Source organism: Eubalaena glacialis, chromosome 3 (assembly GCF_028564815.1).
Source record: "Eubalaena glacialis isolate mEubGla1 chromosome 3, mEubGla1.1.hap2.+ XY, whole genome shotgun sequence".
Lineage (NCBI taxonomy): Eukaryota > Metazoa > Chordata > Mammalia > Artiodactyla > Balaenidae > Eubalaena > Eubalaena glacialis.
Genome location: NC_083718.1, coordinates 4,406,275 through 4,431,607, shown reverse-complemented (window position 1 = coordinate 4,431,607; position 25,333 = coordinate 4,406,275). Strand labels below are relative to the sequence as shown.

General features: G+C 38.7%; 1 protein-coding gene across 3 annotated transcripts in view; it reads left to right on the top strand.

Annotated features, from left to right (window-relative positions):
- NEK7 (NIMA related kinase 7) overlaps positions 1 to 25,333 on the top strand; it is a 145,621-nt gene that overhangs the window by 99,057 nt on the left and 21,231 nt on the right. For all 3 annotated transcript variants that reach the window (XM_061185268.1, XM_061185267.1, XM_061185269.1), the window contains exons 6-9: positions 1,462 to 1,570; positions 2,455 to 2,562; positions 17,720 to 17,814; positions 21,923 to 22,036. In XM_061185268.1, the coding sequence (XP_061041251.1) occupies positions 1,462 to 1,570; positions 2,455 to 2,562; positions 17,720 to 17,814; positions 21,923 to 22,036 (426 nt within the window). The remainder of the gene's footprint in view (positions 1 to 1,461; positions 1,571 to 2,454; positions 2,563 to 17,719; positions 17,815 to 21,922; positions 22,037 to 25,333) is intronic.

Here is a 25,333-nt window from a genome sequence, read left to right as displayed (position 1 = left end):
GATTTTGCAGCATTGCCCCCGTAGAATGAAAACCGATGCTGACACAGTCTGCAATTAATAAGACTTAACGTTGAAACATGATATGGGAGGTTTTCACCATTTTAGTATTAACCCTGATTTGCTTTTTAATATCCTGGTCATCTAATTGTTACTTGTTTTTTTGCTACTGATGTAATAGCTATTGAAATTGCTAATAAGTTCATTTCTATAGTATGTGTTCCAATAAAGATTAACCTGAAGTGATTCGCTTTTCCTTAAAGATTTATCCTTTGGCGTATTGAGTGCATATGAGACAGTAGATATAACCCTTTGCTAAGTATGAAGTAGGGATACTAGCAGATTTGTTTCCCTGTATTGTTTTTCCTTTCAGCCTGCCCTCAACTGGTCACAGGGTCAGGAACTGACACAGCTCATTATTTTGGAATCATCTGAAGTACCATTCTCCATATTCAATAACAAAAAAAATCAAATTAGTTGAACTTTCAAAAATGTCAAGTCACCAGATAAAGTGCATTAAAGCACGTATTTAAATGTCGATGTCTATTAATAAATGTGTATCTTAAAAAGTTAAAATTGTCTGAAAATTTGTTTAAATGAAATACTTCTTCATGCTGTTCATTTATAGATTTTGCTAAGTAGGAAACCAATTACACTTTTGTTTTTGAAAAATAATTTTTATGTAAAGAATCTTTATAAATCTTATGAAGCTACAAACTGTGTTCTTGAATCAGCATATTATTAGTATATTCTTCTAGCAAAGGTAATGTAGAAAAATGGGCATGAATATGTACCTTTGGTTTTGCAGTTATTTAGTTATTGCCCTCTTATGCGTGATGGCCCACTCCTTCCAAACTAGCATATTTACGCTCAGCTTTTTTGCCCTGGTCTTCCTGTAATGTTTTGCTCCCATATTTAGTTTCATTCGTTCAAAGCAAAGTACAAGTTTGACTTGGAGTATGCAGTGGAAATATTCATGAAAACTTTTCACATAAATCCCTTTTATTTATTTAATTTTTAATAAATTAAGTGATATTTCAAATCACCAAGGATGGTTCAATATTTAAAGGAATTCTACTTCACTACCTTCTGTCAAGAGAAGGACGGTCTTGTAATGAACATAATCACCTCCAGGTCTCTAGACTCTTTTATTCCGGCTATTCTTAAAATAAGATCTGACATCCTCCTTTTAGGATAAGAAATTACTTTATGTGGATGTTAATTTTTTGAAATAGATGGACACCACAAAGACGTAGCATGATATGGCTTGTGCTGACCTTAGATACAATAGGGAGACATTTAAGCCATTGTGTCCGGTAAAAATCTTGGTATCCTTTCACTATGGAAAATCATGTTTTTTAGCTGGTAATAGGTAGATAAAAGTAGGTGTTTTTCTGACTGAAGTCAGAATCTAGTCTGAAGATAGTTTCTTTTTTTAAATCTTATTTAAAATTTTTTAAACAGCATTTTAAGAAACAAAAGAGGCTAATTCCTGAAAGGACTGTTTGGAAGTACTTCGTGCAGCTGTGCAGTGCACTGGAGCACATGCATTCTCGACGAGTCATGCACCGGGGTGAGTTCAGTCATGAGTAACTTTTAGTGTTGGTGTCAACGATGCACAGTATCAGGCTTTCCCAGGTAATTTATTTCCAAGTTTTGATTTTACTAGAATGATAAGCCTTTAAGTGAAGCCTACTTGGTTTTTTTTAAAATAAGAATGAGAATTAGTTATTTTTCTGTTTGACTTCTTTTTTTTTTTTTTTTTTTTTTTTTTACTGATTATGTTGGTAAAAGAAAAAAATAGATGCAGGAAAGCAGTTGAACATGCATAAGGAAGAGTTTTTTGGTTTTTTTTTTTGATGAACTATACATTACAGCTACTTAGATTTTTAATGTTCAGCATTCACTGTTAATATATTCTTAGTTATCAGTCAAATGGTTGGGTGGAATGTATGAAGGTTACATCACTAAGGCATTAATCCCTTGATTTGGGGGTTTGAAAGATTTCAGTACAATTTATTTAAGCAATTAAAATTTCTAAGGTCATCTAAGTAAATAATTACCTGTGTCAGAGTTATGATTTTATATTTTATGTAAACATGTCAATAAATTACTATTTAGTGGGATATTCTATTTGAAATTGATATAAGAAGGGCACAAATTTAGTTTGTGCTTTGAATTTCACAGAAGTTTATTTGAAAATGGAAAACAAAATGCATTTTAAATGAAAATGAATAGTGATCATCATCCTGCATTGATGATTATCTGTCTATCAGGGGACTGAGAACTCAGAAATATTAGGCTATATGAAAATTACTCAAAATAATTGGTTAAAAATTCAAACTGACTTTCATTTTTGAGATATATTTTAAATTCAACAGTGAGAAGTGTTTTTTAATCCCTTGAATATACTTAAACTGACATCATCTTTCACCTGATCCCTTCATTTATTCACAGATATAAAACCAGCTAATGTGTTCATTACAGCCACTGGGGTGGTCAAACTTGGAGATCTTGGGCTTGGTCGGTTTTTTAGCTCCAAAACCACAGCTGCACATTCTTTAGGTAAGAGACACAATATAATTTCATTCGGTTATCTACCCCCCTTCCCCCGACCCCACCCATATGGTTAAAAATGTAAGGGATGTACAGATTACATGCTAGCTTTTATAGTCTAAATAAAACTATTTTAAAAATCATCAGGTCCTGAGCTGAAACCTATCAGGTATAATGTATCCATTCATGTGACAGTTGGATACTTCTGTTAGTTTGAGCCTCAGGCAGGCATTTAGTAAAAGAAAATGCTAATGAACAAATCTAGTGGTTTTTTTTTTGAGTTCGAAATGTCTTTATTGTGCCCTCACTCTTTTTTTTTTTTTTAATTTTATTTATTTATTTTTGGCTGTGTTGGGTCTTCGTTGCTGTGCGAGGGCTTTCTCCAGTTGCGGCGAGTGGGGGCCACTCTTCATCGCGGTGCGCGGGCCTCTCACTGTCGCGACCTCTCTTGTTGCGGAGCACAGGCTCCAGACGCGCAGGCTCAGTAGTTGTGGCTCACGGGCCCAGTTGCTCCACGGCATGTGGGATCCTCCCAGACCAGGGCTCGAACCCGTGTCCCCAGCATTGGCAGGCAGATTCTCAACCACTGCGCCACCAGGGAAGCCCAACAAATCTTTTGGGCTTTTAATCATTGCCATGGATCCTTCCTTTTCTTTTACATTAATAATATTAAGATAATATGAAGAATAAACCATATCTTGAAAAAGGACCTCACCTGACCATTAAAAATACTATAGTTGTTTGTAAATGTTTATTTATTAAAGTAACATACATGGTTGTGATTGCTGCAGAGGGGGGACCTAGAGATGATCTATGGCTAAGGAGGAAGATATTCCCCTAAGTTATAAAGAAGAAGATACTTGTAATTTATTCATTCTAGAGCTGATAATATACGAGTGTCCTTTGTACCTAAAATAGAACTGAATGTAGCTATTACAACATTATATTAATGGAAAGAAGGTTGTCCAGTTTAGAAACAATAGAAATTACTAGGAAGAAATAATTTTTAAATTGAATAACTTAAAGGGAGTGATAGAGCTTCTCCTAAAACTCTTCAAATCAGATTGTCCCCTTGTAATATGACTTTGTCAAAATGGTAACAACCAAAATAAAACAAGGATTAAGGTAAAAATAAGTTGGCTTTAATTTAATGATGCCCCATCTTTGGTGAAAGATGAAATCATTGAAAACAATTGATTTTTTGGATAAAATTATTGTTTTTAAATGAGAAATAAAAAAATTTTAAATGGCTTGATGAGGAATAAGTGAGTTACACTAAATAACGAAGTAGTGAAACAAGCATCTGAATTAGTTGACTGGACATTTTTAAATGGCTTTGTCACAAAAGTCCTGTGTGGCCTTGAACCTGTCATTTAATTCTTCTGTATCTAGGATAGTGTGTGGCACATAAGTAGGCACCTGATCAATATTTGCTGAATGACAAGATATTGGGTCCTACATTAAGGAGTGGTGGGAAGATAATACTTTACTCTTTACACAGAGTTTCAGTTTTGTCCAGTACTTTAAGAAAATAAAATTTCAACGGATGCCGAGTAACAATGTTTTAGTTTCTTCTTTCACTTTACATTTATTCTTGCAGAACATTACAATTTTTTCAGGATAGGAAAATTTGATATGAAGTTCCATAAGAAATGCATAATTTTGCAGAGCACTTTAATAAAGTTTTATTTGGAAGTTCCAACTCTGACAATGCAAATAGTAGAGGATTTCTGTGAAGAAAACTTTAGACTGTTCCAAGCCAGTGCCACTGATCGTTAGGAAAGATAACGTGTTCACTGTTACTCATCTGAATGGAATGTCCTAACAGCACTCTGTTGTTAATCTACTTAGAAATGCTAGGTTACAGTTACACACGCACACACATACATGCACACAGGCACAACTGCACGTACCCATGCTCCTGCACACATATATATGTATTGTGTAAATGCTGCTTTGCAGGCTGTCGCTCTGAGCATGCCGTAGTTGCCTGACCCTAAGTATCCAGCATATTATGTGAAAACCAAATCTTAACAGTTTAGGAAATGGGCTTCTTTAGCTTGCCTGTCACTGCCTCTTACAAAAGTTCTCAGTGGGGTTTACAAACGTGTATGCATGTCTTAGATTTAGGTGATGTGTTATTATATGATATAGAGAGTAAAAATTTAATAGATTTAATAATTCATTAAGAATTTCTAACATCAGTTTTTATCTAAATCAATTCACTTAGGGTCATGTAGTTGTGTGTGTGTGTGCGTATGGACACACACACATATAAATGGGGATGCCCATAATTATAAAACATTCTGAGACACACCTGAAGTACAGCCAGTGAGGAAGTAGCAATGAGACTGGTTTGTTTGATGAATGAATCAATAGAAAAATAATTTCTTTCACAAGTATTTTTGTTTTCCATATTATTTTGAGAAAAATATTCTTAAAATAAGAAAACATGCTTTATTCCTGCCTATCTTCTCTGTGAAGTAAAGATTTTGATGGTTTGAAACTGAAGTTCACTAAGCAAAGTACGTTGAACATCAAGAATTAAAGTTTGAGCTCTAGCCTACCAAGGTATTTGGACCCAATAAAAATCCTGTGTAGAAGGATCAGGAAAAATTCTCTGCTAACAGAGAATATGTATAAAATAACAAGGACAGAAATTGTGACATAGACTTATGTTTGTTGACAAGTTGACCCTAATTTTTGCTTTTAAAGAATTATTGCCCTCCTGTGTTACTGACATATATTTTTATTTTTAAGAGCAAATTTAAAAGATTGCTTTTAAAATAAACAATAAGGATATATAGTTCAGCATAGGGAAATTTATCCATTATTTTGTAATAACTTTAAATGGAGTATAATCTGTAAAAATATTGAAACACTGTATTGTACACCTGAAACTTATAATATATAAATTATAATATAATAAAAAATAAAAGATTGCTTTTATTTTTCCAAAAAGTACTTGAAAATGTGGCCACCTATACAAATTTATTTTGCTCACAGAAAACATGATAAACTGTATGTTTTATAGTATGTTGATTTTTTTCTGATTTTGCTGAGGATTAAATCTGTAGGGCATGATTTTATTTATTCACAGTGCAGGTTTAAATATTAGTGAAACTACAAATGAATGAGATCTGTATATCGTTCATAAAGGAAAATCTGAATAAGTTTACTTTGAATGAAGTCTGTTCTGGTGCCAAATTTTGTTTACTTTTGTAAAGGAGATTTTTCTCAGGAATTTAATTCAAAAAGGCAAAAATACCTAGGATTTTAGAAACATCTTGTTGTAGTAACAGATTTATACTTTATTTCAAAATACATTTTTTTCAAAAATCAAAGATTTTTCACTTATTTTTATTCAATCATTAGTAAGGAACACACTTCCAAATTTTTTTGTATTTAACAGTCCTTAAGAGATTGTCAAGTCCTTGAATTTTTCAGTTGTCTCTTCAATTTCTATCTCTTATTTGTATCATTTAATTACATGGTAACATATCGACATGCAGTAAAATCTCTGGTTCTCTCACATTTTCTGTAGCAAATGAAGTTGTGTAGGTGGCCACGTTTCCAGTCAGTTTTCACAACCAGTTTTTTAACTAAGGAGTATGTCAACATAGAATAATAATAATTCCTTAAATTCAGGGTTAAAATTACAGATACTAAATCTGATGTTGCTGGATGTTCAGACCATGTTCAGTTCTTCAAAATTGGAAAAAAAAAAAAAAATCTCAGAGGCCTTTAGTTTTTCTTCTGCTCCCACCACACAGTGTCTCCCAGTCTCTCCACTTTCTGTCCTGTCCTCCTTAATCCACAACAGCTTCATGTTTGGACTAGGAAAGTATCCTCCCTTGTTTGTAATATTCCTTCCCCAAAGACATTATCTGATCATGTTACTTCCTCCAAATCTTTGACTGTTCCCTGTGGCCTAAAGAATATCGTGAAAAGTCCTTGGCTTCGCGTTTGGGGTCCTCTAGGTCGGTGTCTGCTGGCCCACTCCCGTCTTTGGCTACCCACCTACCTCATGATATCCGCCGTGCTTTTCCTCTTGCCTTGTTCTGAACGTGAGACAGAACGGAGGACACCTGGATTTACCTGCCCATTCTTCTGTAGGACCCTGATCAAGCCCTTCATTCACTTTTCTCAGGTTCAGTTTCCTGGTTTCTAAAAATGGAAATGTGGGTAATAACCGTCCTATGTCAAGCAGCCCCTAACCTAATGATAAAATGAATGCAAACATGTTTTCTTTTTTTTTTTAATGAGCTCCTGACTTATTTATTTATTTATTTATTTTATTTTTTTGGCTGTGCTGTGTCTTCGTTTCTGTGTGAGGGCTTTCTCTAGTTGTGGCAAGCGGGGGCCACTCTTCATCGAGGTGCGCAGGCCTTTCACTGTCGCGGCCTCTCTTGTTGCGGAGCACAGGCTCCAGACGCGCGGGCTCAGTAATTGTGGCTCCCGGGCCCAGTTGCTCCGCGGCATGTGGGATCTTCCCAGACCAGGGCTCGAACCCGTGTCCCCTGCATTGGCAGGCAGATTCTCAACCACTGCGCCACCAGGGAAGCCCCCAAACATGTTTTCTGAACACTGTAAGTTGCTGTATAAATGTTAAGTTGCTTATGTTAACATGACAGTGGTGTGGGGAGAAGAGGAGAGGGAAGTCATGTGAAATTTATTTATTCTGTTGAAATACCTGAACTGATTCATTCAAAGACACAGGTGCTATTCCAGGGCATAGGAACGTAGCCTGAACAGGTCAAGTGCTTGTCTACATGGCTCTCACCTGGTGGCGGGAGGGAACAGATAATAAACAAACAAACAAAGGAATAAGATGATCTGTTAGCCTGTGCAGGGAGTGACTAGTGGAGGGAGCACTTCAGAAAGGGCGAGGCCCCTGCCAGGAGGTGGTGTTTGACCTGGGATGAGAAGGATGCAGAAGAGCGGCTATACTAGGTCCCCGGAGAGTAATGTCCCAGGCTGACCAGCAGCAGTTCAGACAAGGGGCTGCTGCAGGACGTGCTCTCCTGCAGGAGGTTTGCTGGGTCAGGGTGCAGGAGGGCCTCAGCCACACGAGGGGAGGTTCACACCTTATTCCGAGCACAGGGCCAGCTTTGCAGGGCTGGCATGAGGACAGCCACATAATCTGATTTGTGTGAGGACCGAGCCACAAACCTCCGTCTTCCTTGGGGTCATCACGCCCACTGTTGCCTCCTCTCCTCAGGGCCTTCTCTGTCCTGGTAGTTTCTTCTTTGGCTCCTAGATGGCCTCTTAGTATGTGCTGCCCAGAGCTACCTCATTTGTGCTCCTCAGCCCAGTGAGCACCAAGTTTATCCCTGTCTGATCTGAGCTCTAGAAGGTTCTTTGGTTTTTGTCCCCTTCCCTTTTGTTTTCTACATGCACTTATGTTAAGTCAGATCTTCATTTAGCATTTTTGTATTGATTGGGACAGAGGATGTGGCTGGGAGACTCGTTGTAGGATTACACGTATTCCTAGGTGTAAGCTTTGCTGTTTTCTTTCATATTGTTTATCAATCTTACAAATGTAACAGATGTTAGAAAATGTGTTACGTGCATGTATCTATATCTATATCTACATATATCTTTAAAATTTGTGATGAGGACTCCTCCTCTCTCTGGAGTCAAGCTTTTTGATCGTCTAGATACGGGGCCGTCAGACTTCTTGATAGTCCCCCCCACTCGCCCCCTGCCCCAGCAACACCGTGATCCCCATGGGGACCTAACTGCGTATAACTGAAGCACGAGTTCCATGCGACAGTGTTCTCTGCTGTAACTGCAGTGCATTCTGATGCTGTCTGTTCTATTTTGTGTTACTAAAAATAATGGTATTTGCAACCCAGTAAATTGATTTCCCAACTCATTAATGGGTGATAACCTGCAACTGGGAGAACATTAGTCTGTGTTTACAGTACTTTCATGCTGTTCCATTTACTTAAAGACAGATTCCCATTTTTCCACCTTCTCCTTGTAGACCTTCCCCTGTCCTGCTCTCTGGCCAGTTCGGTCGGTCAGACGTAGTGCGTAGTGCAGTCATTTACAGACCTGCGTGTGCTCCTGGAGGTGGGGAGTAACGTGCCTGACTGTTCCGTACAGTTTGCAGCCGTTCAGCTCCCTGAGGTCCTCGCAGGCGGACGTGAGCCATGGATGCAAACTGTTCCCCTTCTAGAGCCCAGGAGACTGAGGCACAGGAGGCGAACGGGCTTTGCACCTGGAAACCGGTGAGGCGAGCTTCCCTAGTCTGCGGTCCCTCTCCCACCCGGCACTGTATGTTTTTGCTGTATGCGGACCTTGTGGCGTTTTCCCTGACTCTGCCACTGTTTTCCGACTTGATGTTACATACCTCCATCGGGGTTACCTTATCCCGCTGTGCACATAGCTGAGGGGCCTACAGGTGAAAGTGCAATTTGCCCCCATCCTGCACTTGACCGTTCTGCACGCCCAAGACTCAGAAGTAAACAGGACGGAAGTCTTTCTTCACAACCATTCTGTCTACCAGCAACTGGGGCTGATATTTCTGAGGAAGTGGCTCTTCTAGACTGAAAACTAAAACTTCACCAAAACCTGTGAAGTAGGAACATGGCAGTCAAGGTGTAATTTTTCTCATGTCACCTTGGATTATTTTAAAATAACCCAAATATATGATTGTTAGTCAAACCATATCAAACTGCCCTAATTTCCTGTGATAATGACCCAGAGGAATCGTCCACGGCTACTAAATATCAACAGCAAACGTAGCAATGAATATGTGCACAGCATTTATTATTTGCAAGCAGTTTTAAAGCACATTTTCTCCTGTTCCTTCATGTTGTGTAGGGGGTAGGGTGGGGATTACTGAGCGCACTCTATTTGATACTGAACCTGACCCCACTCCCACACCATCCCTAGAATTCCTGATCCTTATCCTGTTTTCATTTTTCTGTTTTTCTTAGGACTTCGTATCTTCGAACATGCTGTGTTACTTACTTATTATGCTTAGTACTTTCTGTCTTTCTGCCTCAGCCATATGGAAGCTTCATGAGGACCGGGATCTTCATGTTTTTGGTTCTCTGATGTATCTCAGATGTGTAGGAGAGGGCATTGCACATAATAGATGCTCAGTGCGTACTGATCAAATGAATTAGAGACAGGCTACACATCAAAGGATGGATTTAACTAAATATATCAGTAAGTATAGGTTAGATTATGCTGCAGGAAGAAATAGTGACAGCATTTAGTTGCTTAGCACTGAAGCGTATTATTTCTCTGGTCACCCGGAATCAGCTGTGGGCCCCGTGTGGGTCCCGGTGGCCGCCCTCCCTCCAGGTGGTCACTTGGCATTTCAGGGGGCTTCAGTCTTGTGTGATCTTCATGAGACGAAGAGATCATGGAGAGTCACTTACTGGCTCTTAGTTAAATCTTTCTACTTGAGTGTAACACATTAATTCCCATTCGTATTTTATTGGCTACAACAAGTCTCATGGCCGCATCCATCTTAAAGGAGTGGATGAATAATTCTCCCAGGTGTTCAGGAAGAGGAGAACCGGAAACAGTGAAGGTGAGCGTTGTCCCCCTTCATTGTCCATGAGATGAAGGAAAAATACCTCATTCATTTGTTTATGTGGTTTGTACTCCTTCTCTCCTTGTTTATTTTTGTGACATATTTGTAGCTATTGCACCTGAAGGGTAATTAGCTCTCTTGATGGGATTGTGTGGCTGGGGGGAAGGAAGAGGGAGCCATGGATAGCCTTAGGGAGTGTCCATCATTCTGAATTAGGAGATTCTGAGCAGAGAGATTATTTTTAAATCCAGAATGATTCATGAGGTGCGCTAGAGTATTGATCCCTGGTGAGTTTTCTCTTGATCAGTAAATCTGTAATTTTCCCTCCTGGATGTACTTGTGATAGGGACCTTATTTTGGCCAATTTAAAACATTTATAATAAAAATTATTACTTACCAAACTTCAAACACCAGCTGTGGACTGAGTGCCATGTCGCACATGAACTGCTTTCTCTTCTGCATCTCTAATTCAAATCTTTAAAGTGGTTGTGATTACCTGGTTTAGGGTCCTTTTCAGTTAGGGAACAACCAGAGCTCTTTTAAATGATAAAAGATCATCATTTTATTCTTCTTATGGTAAATGTATTGGCTTCTACCCCCCCCCAAAAAAAACCCCTCAAAGAATGTACCTCATCCCATCCCCAGACTGTCCAGTGAACTCGTAGAGGTCGAGGATGCTTTAGACCACAAGCGTTTCCTGCGGGGTTCTTGGCCTGTGGCTGGCTCGGCACGTGGAATTGGCCCGCGTGACGTGTGAATCGTCAGTGCATTTGTATTGCTTTCCTATTGCTACCCTAACAAATTCCCACAAATGCAGTGGCTTAAAACAACAGAGGTTTATTATTTTTGCAGTTCTGTAGGTCAGAATTCCAACATGGTTCTCACCCGGCTAACATCAGGGCGTCTGCAGAATTGCACTTTTTTCCGGAGCTTCGAGGGGAGACTTATCCGGGTTGTTGGCAGAATCCAGGTCTTCGGTGTTGCCGGACCCAGGCCCCTTTTTCCTTCCTGTGTCCTCCCGAGGCTGCGTCTCACCTTCTGAAGCTGCCCTCATTGGCTTCTCCCTCCTTCCTCCATCTTCAAGTCCCGCAGTGGCAGGTGGAGACCCTCTCACACTTGGAATCTCCCCTACCCCTGCCCTTGCAAATGTCACGGACAGGCCAGGGTAGTCTCCCTAGCTTCAGGTCCCTTTGCCGTGTGATGTGACGTTCACGGCATAGCACCAGGGGCCAAAGTGCTGCCCGCCTCCCGGATTGGTCGCCCTGACGGCTGGAGAGGCTTTGGTGTCCTCCTCTAAAGCCCGGTAAGGTGGCATGCTTTAAAAGTCAGAGGTTTTAACGGAAGTTCACGGTACTGAAGTTAATAAGCACTTGCTTTTTTAGACAGATGTCTTAACGTTAAAATTTCCCATTTTTAATTATAGACTTTCATCAGTGATATGTGTTTACTTTTCAAGGGAGAAAATACCACGCTTGCATTCATGTAAGTTTTGCAAGCAAGTCCTTTTCTATCATTACTATTAGTTTATTAACAGTTCTTTTTTTTTTTTTTTAATTATTTACAAACGCTTATTTAATCCTCAAGGGTCGTCTGTCCTTTGTACCAGTCTTACTTTTGAGTGCCTTGCCTCCTCATGGACAGAAATATAGGAGGAGATAGAAAGTAATTTTAACAAAACTTAATTAGAAAAATTACACTGCCATAAAATATAACCACATTATGTACTCCAAAGGTATATGTAAGTAATTAAGGGTAGTTATCTGCTATTCAAGCAAATCTGTTTGCATCAAAGTTGCATTTATTATTTACAATGAAGTGTTTCCTGTCTGATGGCTTGCTCTAGTGAAAAGGAGAAAAAAAAACAAAAAACAGCTTAATCATGTTCTAATATGGCATTTTACTTGCTTTCTTAATGTCTCCCGGAAGAGCAAAGGTAGTTTTCTTTTTGCATGTACGTGTGTGATTTAGTTATTATATATGCTTGTTGTACCTCCCGAGGATGGAATAGATTTTTACAAAGAGCTGGCTAGGGTGCTCTGATACTGGTCCTTGTGCTGGACAAATACTTGAAACCTCTTGGGGGGAAATTGTGTTGTTGTTGTCGTTGTTGTTTGCGTTACAGGGTTGCTTGAACTCCTCTTTCCCTTTCAAAATGAGACAATGGTTCTCTGATTTTGTAATGTTGCCAGCTGAGTAAACGCATGGCCGTCGTTCCACCAGCATCAGAATTTTCACACTGGAGTCTCTTGAGTGTACAATTGATGCTCCCCACACTATTTCCAAGTGTGATATATCCTCTGATTACAACTTGGAAAATTAGTGTTCTTGAACCAGGCATTAAAGCAGTTTCATTTTTGGTGCCAAATGCCACCTGCGGTCACGTGCTTGTCCTTCCCACACCTTCCCTAGCACCTCTCTGTGGGTCTTTCCTTGGCGTGTACCCCATCATAGTTCAGCGTGGTTTGGAGCCTTAAAGGCAGCATATGCTTGGTCAGTATTAAAGACTACTTTCACTGATTTATTTTTAACTTGCAGTCCTTTCTTGACTTAAATAATCAGGCTGGGAAGAAGCTATTATCTAATTGTAAACTGTGCATGTTTAACCTCTCAGCTACCATAACAATATCTGTTTGAAACAGAGTAGCTGCAGAGAAGCACTGAACCCTGACCCTCACTCCTGGCCTTTGGTGTGTACATGCTGAGACTTGTAGAAGAGTTCTCTGCTGCTTAATTTGGAAAGATACAGATTTTTTTTTCCCAGTCTTATTTCACAGTCGTCAATTTTAATGAAATAACTGTTTAAATGCAAGGGACGGAACGACCTGGCTTGAATTCTACATCCACACCTTACTAGCTTTGTGATCTTTGGCAAATTACCTGACTTCCTTATGCGTCCTCTCTACAGCAAGATAATAGTAGTAACATCTCATTAAACTACCTCTCGGGGGCTTCCCTGGTGGTGCAGTGGTTAAGAATCCGCCTGCCAATGCAGGGGTCACGGGTTCGAGCCCTGGTCTGGGAAGATCCCACATGCCGCGGAGCAGCTAAGCCCGTGCGCCACAACTACTGAGCCTGCGCTCTAGAGCCCGCGAGCCACAACTACTGAGCCCACGAGCCACAGCTACTGAAGCCCGGGCACCTAGAGCCCGTGCTCCGCAACAAGAGAAGCCACTGCAACGAGAAGCCCGCGCACCGCAACCAAGAGTAGCCCCCGCTCGCCGCAACTAGAGAAAGCCCGCGCCCAGCAATGAAGACTCAATGCGGCCAAAAATAAAATAAATAAAATAAAATAAATTAATTTATAAACTACCTCATAATAGCCCCCATTTCACTAGCCAGTGAGCCCCATGAAGACAAGGCCTCAGCCTGTTTACTTCTGTCTCCCCAGCACAGAGAACAGTGTGGGCCCTGATAAACAGTGTTAAAAGCTCAGCAAGATAACACATGTGATCCTTTTAACACAGTGCCTGGAGCAGAGAAACAGTAACTAGAAAATTTTCTGGGTTTTTAAATGTTATCGGTTACACTTGAAAGATGAAAAATTTATTTAATAAATGTCTTTTGTAGAAGAAATATTGATCTACCACTCGGCCATTCTGTACTGACCTCAGATAATACTCCTTACAATTAAGTAAATTTGGCCTCTCTCCATGAAGTCTGCCAACGTAATTTCTGGGCTGGCTTAAGAGTATGAAGGAAAAAATGAAAATTAATTCCTATTTCCTGAAGTCGTATGTGTTCATGTGTGTGTGTGTGTGTGTGTGTGTGTGTGTGTTTAAATCAAATTGAGGTTTAAGATGAATTGTGTCCTTTCAATTCTCCCAACAAGGAATGTTCAAAGCTTTCTTTTCTGCAGTTTGTTCTGAGAGAAAGAAGCAACATTTCTAAACTGAATTTGCTTGTTTGTACCCTCTGACGTGAAACATTTCAGTCAACTGTCCTAGGTAATAGTTTAAAACAGGAATATATTACTTTTTTCCACTGCACTTTCTGTATGGGTGTTTGCAGGGTTTTTATGAGTGCTGGAGAATTTGAGAGCAAAGGGACCTCAGAAACGATCTCATCTGCTTCATCACTGCACCTTACAGATGAGGAAGGTAATAAAAAGAGGACTTAAGTGGTCCTAGTTAGTTGGTGGCAAAGGTAACATGTGAAACAGATTTCCTGACCTTTGAATGATTTTTCCTTTCCTCCCTTACTTAAAAAACAAAACAAAACAAAAAAATAGCAACCCAAATCTAACCATATAAAAAGGTGCTTCAGTGGTTCTATTATTTTTTCTCATTCAGGTCTTTGCAGAAATTGCTAAATGTTTATAAACTATTGAAAAAATGTTGTATGTAACTTACTCTGATGAAATGAAAGTTATTAATTAGTTTATTCTATAATAGCATGTTAACAGAATTTTTTGGCTTTCTTAAACATATTGTAGAACTTGCGAAAATCAGTCTTCATTTTGTTAAGGATACATTTTAGGATGTATTTATTGTTAATAGAGTACTTCCCATGTAAAACTTTTCTCATATAGCTAGAATAAGTCAATTAACGTAATGAATTTTTTTTTAATATTTGAATGACTGTCTTATTGTATTTTAAAGAAGGGTCAGATAGCATTTTCAGTTGTTAATAATTTTCCTCTAGTATCAGACTTTCTGTGTTTTATAATGTTATCATCCATTTCTTACTCACTTTTACTCATGTCAGGAGGTTAAAATGACATAAGTATCTGCTGTAGTGAAATATATTCCCGTTTACCTCCAGCCACGCATTCTGGAAAGATTAGTGGAATCATGCGTCCTGCCGTCTGAGGCTCCTCAGCGCACAGTAATTTGCGTGGTCGTTTAAGTGTCTAATCATGTCACTCTGCACCTCCCCCTTGTCTTGTACAGTTGTTAAGAAGTCACCACATTCTTGAGGCAACAGCACTAATACACACAGCTGTCATGAATTTTAGAAAAAAAGGTTTTTAGGAAATAATCATGTATTCATTAAGTTTGAAATGTGGAGAATGTCTCACTGCATTTACACGCATTTCACATTTTCCTGGGCACTTAAACTTTGCGGCTCTGTGCCCGGTAGAGACGGGCGAGGATGGACCCTTCATGGGCAGGGGCCCAGCCTGTGCTCAGTGTCGGCGTGCAGGACGGGGGCGCCCTGCGGGGGCAGGTCGGGGAGGCGGGGGGCCTCCCTCTCGCACCCGGGCTCAGCGCTTAATGATGAGTCTGACCCATCAGTAACCGTAGTGCAGGAGGCAGACTTTCTCCCTTCCCACTTAATGACGCTTTTGGACATTACGTGTCGGTCAGAGAGGTGAGTAGCATACTCAGATTTCCATTTTATTATATACGCAAGATACACATAATTGAAATAGCAAAACATGCGTATTTAGTATGAAGACGCCGGTTGCTGGTAATATGAAGGAGAACCCTCGTCTGGGTTTAAAGCCGCAGCGTTAACTCTGTGTGTAACTGTTGGTAATGACCTCCAGCAGCTCCCTAAGAGGCTCTTCTGTACCTTGCAGTTTTTCAGATTTTAGGTTTAGTTTAGTGGGATTCCTGATCATCCCGCTTCTCTGCCTCCTTGGCTCTCGGGCTGGCCGTGCGTTGGGTCTGTGTGGCAGTTAAGGTGTGATGCCGGGGCTAATCTCTGTAAAATGCAAGCATTTGTTCTTCTTTTTCCCTCTCATCAATCTTTCACACTCACATCAAACCCCTAATGTATCAGCAGGTTTCCCAGAGCTACTGGTTAAAATTACCTTTGCTTCTGGTAAACTGTGAACCTTCAAGCCTCAGTGTTTTCAGTCGCCCCCTGTGGATTCCGTGAAGCCTCTCTCTGCACATCCCTCACTGCCAGTCACTGGCTTCACGTCCTGCAACCGGGAGCCTGTACAGAGCCATTTATTATTCCAACTGTACCCCTCCCCCCTTGAATGGAGAGCGTTCAGTATGCCCACAGTTGGTGTCGCTTGTGAAAACTGCAAGTGGAAGGGGCCACAGCGCCCAAAGCTGCAGAGCTTGTGTTCATCTGACTCGATAATAATACAGATTCTTTAAACCTAGCCATTTCTAAAAGTTTCTTGGCTTTTCTCACCCTGAGAGAAATTGGCAAACTTACTTGTTTGTCTTCAAAGGAAATGCTGCAATTAAATCATTTATTTCTTAAAGTTTGCCTCTAATATCATGTCCAAATACTTCATACTTTAAATTTCTTTTATCCTCCTGTTTGCATACTCTTTTTTTCACTTCTTCACTTCTGTAAATACCTCCCTTTCATCCATTCTGACTAGGACCATCCATTACTAGGAAAAATGGATTCCAGTATAGATAGGATTTCTTGTGAATAGATGGTTCATGATGTTTTCAGCTTTTAGCCCAGCATAGTTTCCACACACAACCATTAGGTTATAACTTCATTCTTTTGGAAGAAGAGGGTGATGTCTTTGAGGATGATGCTTTGACTGTTGATGTGCCGCCTCTTGTTGCCTCTGACTAAACGCCGCTGTTCAGCATTCTGAGTTACACTCTCATTAGATTTACTGTAAACTCCTAGGGAGTACTTAAAAATTAGTAGAAGAAGGAGCATGTGCTTTTCTCTGTGAGCAGCAGCATAGTTTTGGTAGCTGTCGCCTCAAGCAAGTAAAATTTCTAAATGTTGTTCTCAAACTTTGATTTTCTGTTTGGCAAAAAGCCTTAGGCAAATAATGGTGGAATAATAGCCACCTAAGTTTGAGACTTAAGATATTCACTTCCAAAGTCACTTCGATGTTTTTTACCCTTCAAAATATAATGTATATGTCTTACTTATTTTAAGATATTTAATAAATTTTAAATTAAATGTATTATATTAGCATTCATTATATCATGTTCACATTTTCTAAAATGGTCATAAAAAACCGAAAAGTGTACTCACACATCAAAACAAGCGAACCCCAAAATTATCCAGAGTATCTTGTCTCTATAAAGTTCTCAGTAGTAATAGTCTCAGACATTTTTTCAGAGATGTCAGTGACCTTTCACATATGTTATTATATAACCCTTTGATGTACAAAAGTCTGTTTTATTCTTTCTAAAGTGGGAGTAAGTAAGGTACTGAAGGTTAATGATTATATCATTTGTAATTTTAAGAGTCACAACAATGTTCTAAGGGATGTTTCTGTAAAAGTTAGTATGATTTATTTATACGTACTCAGTTGTTAGGTATTGCTATTTATTTTAAAATTATTATATCAGCATGTTTAATTATTTGGGATATACAAGCCATGTTTAAAAATATCAAGAAATGAAACCAGTGTGAGTCACTTAGTAGATTTTCATGTTAGAATTCCTTTCTTTTTCTTTAGTTATGCTCCCTAGATTCTCCCTGAATTGATCAAAAGGAAATAAAGTGTAACCCACCATACCCTTTTTAATGTGGGATAGTTGTAAACATGCTGTTCAAGGATCAGGGAGGAAAGAGGAAATTTAAAAGTTTTGAGTATTCCCCAGAACAATTTTCTGATCCTAATGAATTATTTTGATGACATTTTAAATCTGGAATTTTGGATGTAATTTCTTAGCACAGCGGCATCTTCATTTTTATCCTTCTCTTGTTTTATTTGGTTTCTTTCTGCAGTGGGTACACCTTATTACATGTCTCCAGAGAGAATACATGAAAATGGGTACAACTTCAAATCTGACATCTGGTCCCTTGGCTGTCTACTGTATGAGGTAGGTAATGGTGATAAATTCCATATATTGAAGTGATTTTACTTACTGGAATATATTTCCCCTATCCTAATAGTATATAGTTATTTTTTTCTGGGTGGTGTTTAAGAATTAGCTTTTTAATTATGAGGAAGTTAATTCATTGACTTAGTAACTGTTTTTATAATGAAATTTAGTAACTATACATTTCTACACATTTACTTCCTCTAATATAATTTTAAATTGTTTCCTTTTGATGGGAGTTTTATTTCTTAAATTTTTTTATGTTAATATAATGTTGCTGTATAATCTTATTTATAAAAATATACATTTGAACATCTATTAAAAAAAAAACTGTTGCCCATGCATAACAGGATAGATATAATAGAATGGATGTAAAATATGAAAGCATAGTTAAATAGCTTTGTCACATTTTTTTTTCACTTTTATGTAGATTAATTTAGCTTTAAGGATAGTTTGTAAACAGATAATTCTTCTAGGTTATCACTTAGTTTCCGTGAGTAACGGTTTGTATTGGTAAAGCTCAGTGAAATAACTCTCTCTCACCTGTTCTACTGGTGATAATTTATCAAAGGAAGATGGAATCATGTAGATAGATCCTCTAGCAAGTATTGCAGTGTGACAGTTTGGGTGAATAGAAGAAAGCATGCTATGAGCACATTTTATATTCATGTTGTATAGTGATGGTATCAGAGAACACTCAAGCTAGGGACTTCTGTAATTTACTTCTTTAATTGAATGGTAATTTTCCTAGGAATGTAGGCTTTCAGTCAAAGCTGTTAACTAAAAATTAGCCTACATCTCAGTAACTCTTTTAATAAAATAAAATGAAGGAAAATAATACATTGAATCATTTTCATATTTTAAGGTATACAAAGGAAATCTGAACTGGATAGATAGAAACCAGTGTATTTCTTACTCTTTATTTTATGTCTCTTGTCTTCCTGACTTAAATGAAATATATGATGAGATCATCTATTTTAATTGTTCCACCTTTACTTGGAAGTAGAGCAGCAGAAGGTTTTTTAAAATGTGTATCATAATCTTTAATTATTATTTTACAGATTGCAGGTTCAAATTTCCTTAAATTAAGGAACCTGAGATTGTTTATTTTGTTCTTCCTACTAAATAAACTAATGACCACTTAAAAAGAAAGAGATTTTAAAAATGTTCTTAAAGAACATCCGTAGGGTAATTTTTATTAAGAAAAGTTATGAATTAGTGATAGAACAAAGTACATGTTTGTATGTATTCACATGAGATTAAAAGAGATTTATGCTTACTATATTATATTCTGTTAATAGGTTGGAACAGTGTTGCACTGATTTGATTATATTAAGTTATTGTAAAGTTTAAAAGGCACTTTGTACATTTTAAAATATTTTATACCTGTTTAGGTGACCTTAGATTCCTTCAGGCCGTAGTCTAATAATATTATCAAAGCACCGTTTTCCCTTTATACACCTAAAAGTAAACAGCAAATTGGTTTCCACTAAAGAGATTAAATTTAGCAATGAAAAAGAAAAAGTTCAGTTGAGGTAATAAGCATTTTTTGGGAAGTTTGCAGATTCTTGTAGGACCAGCAGACTCCCATGTCAAAACTGAAATAATTCTTCACATTCTGGATTTGCCTTTGAGAGGCAGTGTCCCATTTTTATGTATACTTGAACACCAAAATAAAAATTGTTTCTTTGGACACTCCTCCATTCATGCGTGTTATGTGTCGTGGATGGTTTTGAGTTACAGTATTTAACATGGTAACATTAGTTTTCAGCTCAGCACATTTTCTCAATTGCTCCATGCAGGTGATTGGGAAGAACTAGAATTTTTCTAAGGATTTAATTTACCTTGATGCTGTTATCTCCTTCTGGTTATGTTTTAATAGAATGTCAATAAAAATGCCCAGTAGTTTAGCTTTAAAAAATTGGCCATAGCATCACATCGATATTTTATATTGTATCCCACTAAGAATTTATCATTCACAACGAAGGAGTGGGAAGCCTTTTTTGAAAACGTATTTTAAACTCAGAAAATTAGACTTTCAAATATTCCTGAAACCTCAAAAAAAAAAAAAAAAAACTAGCAGTACAGTTTTAATTGATATGCAACAAAGTAGACTTTACTAATTAAAATCAAGATGCTGTGCTTTTGCTACACGGACCTTTACATGGAAAAGTAGGTTTTACACATTTCCTTTATTGTTCAGTGCAGCAATTGCATCCTTCCAGGGTTGTAGGTTGGTGGCTTACAGTTCAAAAAAAAAAGAGAGCTGCCACCAGCCCCAAAGACAGACAGTGGGCTTTCGTCCCTCCAACACCCCCAGAATACTAATCAGGGAAGTCGGACCCTGGAGGTCAGGGAGCAAGTCAATCATTCTAGCGATCGTCTCAGTGTGGAGGATCAAATTAGCCTGAAAAATTCAGCTGCTGGGAGGAGAGGGCGAGCAGCTGTCAGGGGCAGCATCGAGATGCACTAATGAACCAGATGAATAGTGCAAAAGCTTGAAAATAAAAACAGGACAGTTGACATTTTTCATCTGTCAAAGCAGGAGATGCATGAAAATATACTATTCCTGTTTAACTCCTTAGGGGACATTCAGATTTTTTTTTTTTTTTTTAACACTGCAGTATTGAGACAAAAGTACTGTAATGAACTCCTGGCACATGATAATGAATATACGGACGTTTACTTAGGGTTTTTGCAAACACGGAGAGACAATAGTTTATACACACAGTCTATTTTTCAAGGGGGGCATTTTAAAGATTGTGTTTTATCATAAAGTGTCCTCGCATTTCAACAAAACATGTAATTATTATTGTAGCCCCTCTTCTAGAAATTTCCTCTCAAATGGAGTGGAAATTTATATGTTTAGGGACATGCACCTTGTTTGGGGGTTTCTTCCCTTCGTGGGGAACACCCGTTCCTAAGGTGGTTTTGCAGGAGATCTGGGAAAGGGCTGCCGGGCGGCTCTGCGCTCTGCTTCCCCCCAAGCCCCGCGGTCCAGGCCGGGAAGGAGTTAAGCTCTGCCCGCAGCGGCCCAGACAGATGAGAGCCGTTCGCAGCTCATGCGTCCCGCCGACGCCCACCCCGCCGAGGAGCACTGCTTGGCCCAGCGTGTTGCACGCACGCCCGGCCTGTCTGGGGAATGTACACATTGTCCTTCCAAAATCAAACTTATTAGCACATGTAGAAAAGGGTGACTGACTTGGGGGCAGCGTCGTACTCCGTGTTGTAGTCTCGCGCCCGCAGTTCAAAGATTCAGGAGGCGAACATTTTCAATTGAATTTTTAGTTTGTAACCCTGCTAACCGCAGTCCTTGCTCACACCTGAAATCAGGTCAAGTTAGAACCTGGTCTTAAAATAGAGTTAAATTCAATAGTGTCTTTTTTAAAGGCATTCATTCTTTGAGTCGTTTCTTTTTTCTGCATAAAAATCTCATTTGGATGCCTTGAAGTAGCGGCTATGACTCCTAGGGCTTTTGAGCACATTTCGTGTTTTCGAGACATCATCAAAAAAGAAAAGCAGTTCTAATTCATGGTGAACTAGTTGAGGATCAGTTATAACATTCAGACTGAGAAGACATTTTTTATCTCAAAATAACCTTTTCCTACAGAAACTGCCGTGTGAAATAAAATGCTGTGTGTTCTGTTCCCCAAGCCATGGCTAGATTGTAATTCAGTTTTAACTTCAGTTTCATTTTTGTTGTATTGTGACCATTACATGGTTGATATATACCATTGATGTCTGTCTAGTCATGAGATATACTAGTTGTTCCTATAGCATTGTATTTACAGTCTTAAGTTATTTTGTTATTCTTCTAATACTGTTTTATACTGCGTATGTGTGTATGTGTATAAATAATTATATGCTAACCATTTCTCCCTTTTAGGGAAGTTTAAATGTTGAAAATAATAACCAAAAATTGAAGTAAGACTTTTTAGGACTTACTCAGTAATTCTCTGAAAAGGGCATTTATGAAACACAAAATGCCTAGAGAACTTTATTTAAAGTATTTGTAATTATCCCCCCCCCCCGCAGTGTAATATACTTGATGAAATCTCCCTTAAAGTTACCATGTAACTATATCAGTTTCATTGGGAGCATTTTACAGATGGCTGCGTTACAGAGTCCTTTCTATGGCGACAAAATGAACTTGTACTCGCTGTGTAAGAAGATAGAGCAGTGTGACTACCCACCTCTTCCTTCAGATCACTATTCAGAGGAGGTAAGTCATTTTTCAGTCATGCGTTCATGTTGTTCATTTTGCTGACGTTTGCATTTTATTACAGAATCTTCTTCTATCCATTGATACAAATGACAAGTACAGGTGGCAGAAAGAGCACCTTCATTCCGTCTTCCTTCTCTCGGAGGCTTGGCTGTTAGAGAGTTGACCACAGTTAGTTCATCACGTGGAGAGGAACACAGCACAGCATGTGGTGTGACGTTGGCCACTTCCTACGTGGGATGGGAACAGTGGCTGACTGCAGCCTCCTGAGCACGGCAGAGGGCAGAATTAATGCCGAAGCCAGGCTCTGGGCGACCAGCATGTCCAGTGGCCCCTCTTAACAGGGTTCCTCCTCATGCGCATGGTCTCAGAGCAGCACACAGTTGTAACTTTCTCTTCTGGCACCACTTCCCTCCCTCCCTCCGGCCCATGTTTTCCCAGAATGGAAGCAAACATCTCTCAGCTGCATGCTTCTCAGCCTTATTCTTTCAGCTTTACCCTCCCTCCTTTTACTTGTACAAGATCTGTCCTATCACCACCTCACTGCTGCAGTCAGATTCCTGTAGGAAACGTTTGTGGTTATCACTGTAGATGTGGTAAAGAGTACCTTGGGTAGAATTGAAAATCTTAGAAGACTTTACCTTGTTAAGATCTGAGCTGGATCCTTGCTTGCTTTGGGAACCCATTGAAATGAGTTGTTTGGGCTCCACCCAGCATCCAGTTTTTCATTGAACAAAACATCTCCCACTTTTGCCTAATGCATCATGATTTTACCTATATTTAAGGAGGAGATATGCAGAATAGCAGTGTCTCAGGTTAACTAAGTGTGTTCACATAACTCTTTTTGGAAAGCTCACTGGGGACCCACCCAGAGAAACCACTGTTTTAGGACATCTCACCTGCTCATGAGCAGCAGAGGTTTTGCCCAAGGAAAATGGAAAGGGGCAAAGGAAAAATATGAAACAATTATAATGTTCACCTTTTAGGTGGTCTTGTCACTCTTTCTATGTGAAATGAATGCAGTCGGTTCCAATTTTATATAAGGAAGAGTGAGTCCATGTAACTTGAATAATAAATATCTCTAAAGAATTTTTACCATATGTAAGGCATTTGTGGTCCTAGGATGTTGAAAGTACCTTTGTTTTTTTCCTAATAGTTTTGATACTGATAATCAATGACGCTTGGTTGTTTTGTTTCACAGCATTGGTATTCAGGTAATTAGAACAAACTCTTACAAGGCAGTGGTGGTAATTTAGAAGTATTATCTTTATTTGATGTTAATGCTATTATGTTAGCCATTTTTAATTACTATTTTGGGTATAGAATATAAATACGGCACTTCACAAAGCCAACTTCAGAACTCTCGGCCTGGGAATACAGTAGGGTGTGAATAGTCATGCAAAATGATAGCGAGAATGTCAGGGGCCGTCCTTTGTTGTGTCATTCATGCTGTCTTCTTTTTTCCACGAAGCGCATGAATATTTCACATATCTGCATCCTCATCCCCTATTCTTCTTGACTAATTTTCAGACTGTCTGAATTTGCATTTCACATGGTAGCTGATTAGGAGATGCCGAGTGCAGCAGTGAAGCCTCAGCAGGCGGTTGCCATGGTGACCTTCAGCAGGATTTTAATGATGATACCACTAGTGGTTCGTTGAAGTCGGCCTGCCTGCAGGGCTACTTCACTGCAGCTAAGTGTGAAGTTGGATTTGCGGATTCTCAGCCAAGGGGCAAATATCAAAGTCTGGCCCAGATAGAAGAAGGTCTTATGGTTGGGAAAGGAAAATAGATTACACTTTTTTACTTCACTCTATATAGTTACCAGTTTTGAAGAGAGATATAAAGCAAAACATGTTATATGATGTACTTTCCAAAAAAGATAGTACGGTCTCTCTGATTGGTAAAATTTGCTGTTGCACGATGATAAAACTGAAAGCTGTAATGCGTAGGTAAACAGGGAAACTAATTCTTACTGAAGAAATGAGATATAAAAAATACAGACTAATGATCTTACTTTAATCTGTTCAGTTATGTAGAAAAGTTCTCAGAATCAGAGCTTTGAAATGCAGATGTGCTAATAAATATCTTCTCTCCTTAAGTAGGAACTCAAGTTGTTTGGAAAATAATTACACAATTTATGGTAGCAAAAAACCTGAACAGACTTCATGCTGCCATACATTAACGGCATCTTATTATTCCTTTATATAGTAGGCTTTTTAGATCTTTTAAAAGTCCAAATTGCCATTTAGCTTTTTTAGTATGGCAAAATTTAGGAAACAATGAAAAGTGAAGTATGAAGTTTTTTAACAGTGAACTTTTAGTTAAAAGACCAATCCATTAGGTGTCAATTTTATAGCTCAAATGCTAACAGGCTCTCTATCTGTTGGAAAACTAAACATTTTAGGCAAATTAATTTCCCACCAAATATCTATTTGAAAGCTTACCAAGTTGATTTAGCTACTGCTAAATTTTTAAGGCTCCTGCCCAAAGAGGACACACAGGGAGCATTTCATGAGAACAAAAGGCCTGCCTGCCAACCAGCCTCGATTGGTCGGAATCCCGAGGAGCTCTACAAGGCTTATGTCCAGATACAGTCATTCCATTTAGAGCAGCTCAGAGTTTCAGAGCTTGGGATTTTTAAATTTCTTATAATCTAAGACATAGATACACTTAAGCATTAAAAACCAAAGCTGAGAAATAGTATCCTTTGGAAAAATAAACCTGTATGTCAGATATTTCCTTTTGAATTATGCTGTTGTTGTTATGTACAGTTTAGGATTCCGAACTGAATTATCTCAGCTGCACATGAATGATATTAGGAACATATATATATTTGTAGCTGACTAAAGTATCTTTTTTTTTATGACTTTTGGTGTTCAGTATTCTTTCCTTTTCTAGTAGTGATCTCATCCATGTAGCAATAGGGAATTACTGTACTTAACAATAAAAATATTGGGTCAAAAAAAAAAAAAAGAGGTAGATATTTTCCCTGAGATACCTCTTTGTTTTAATTAAACTTGGTATTGTTGGTGATTAAGAAATTAACATCAGTGAAGCAGACATTTATGGGACATTTACTATGTCCAAGGAGTTGTAATTCCCACGGCCCCTCGTAGTCTGGTCTGGGCTGAGCTCTCCTGGTGTTCTGATCGCAGTGTACTCTCTTCTTTCCTGAACTCTGCCCATGCAGGTTCTACTAGAAGGCCCATGAGTTTCCATCTTTCTGTGGGTGCTGTTTCCTTGTGTTGAAATGCTCCTTGCCCTGTTCTTTATCAGGCAAACTCATTGTCTCTAG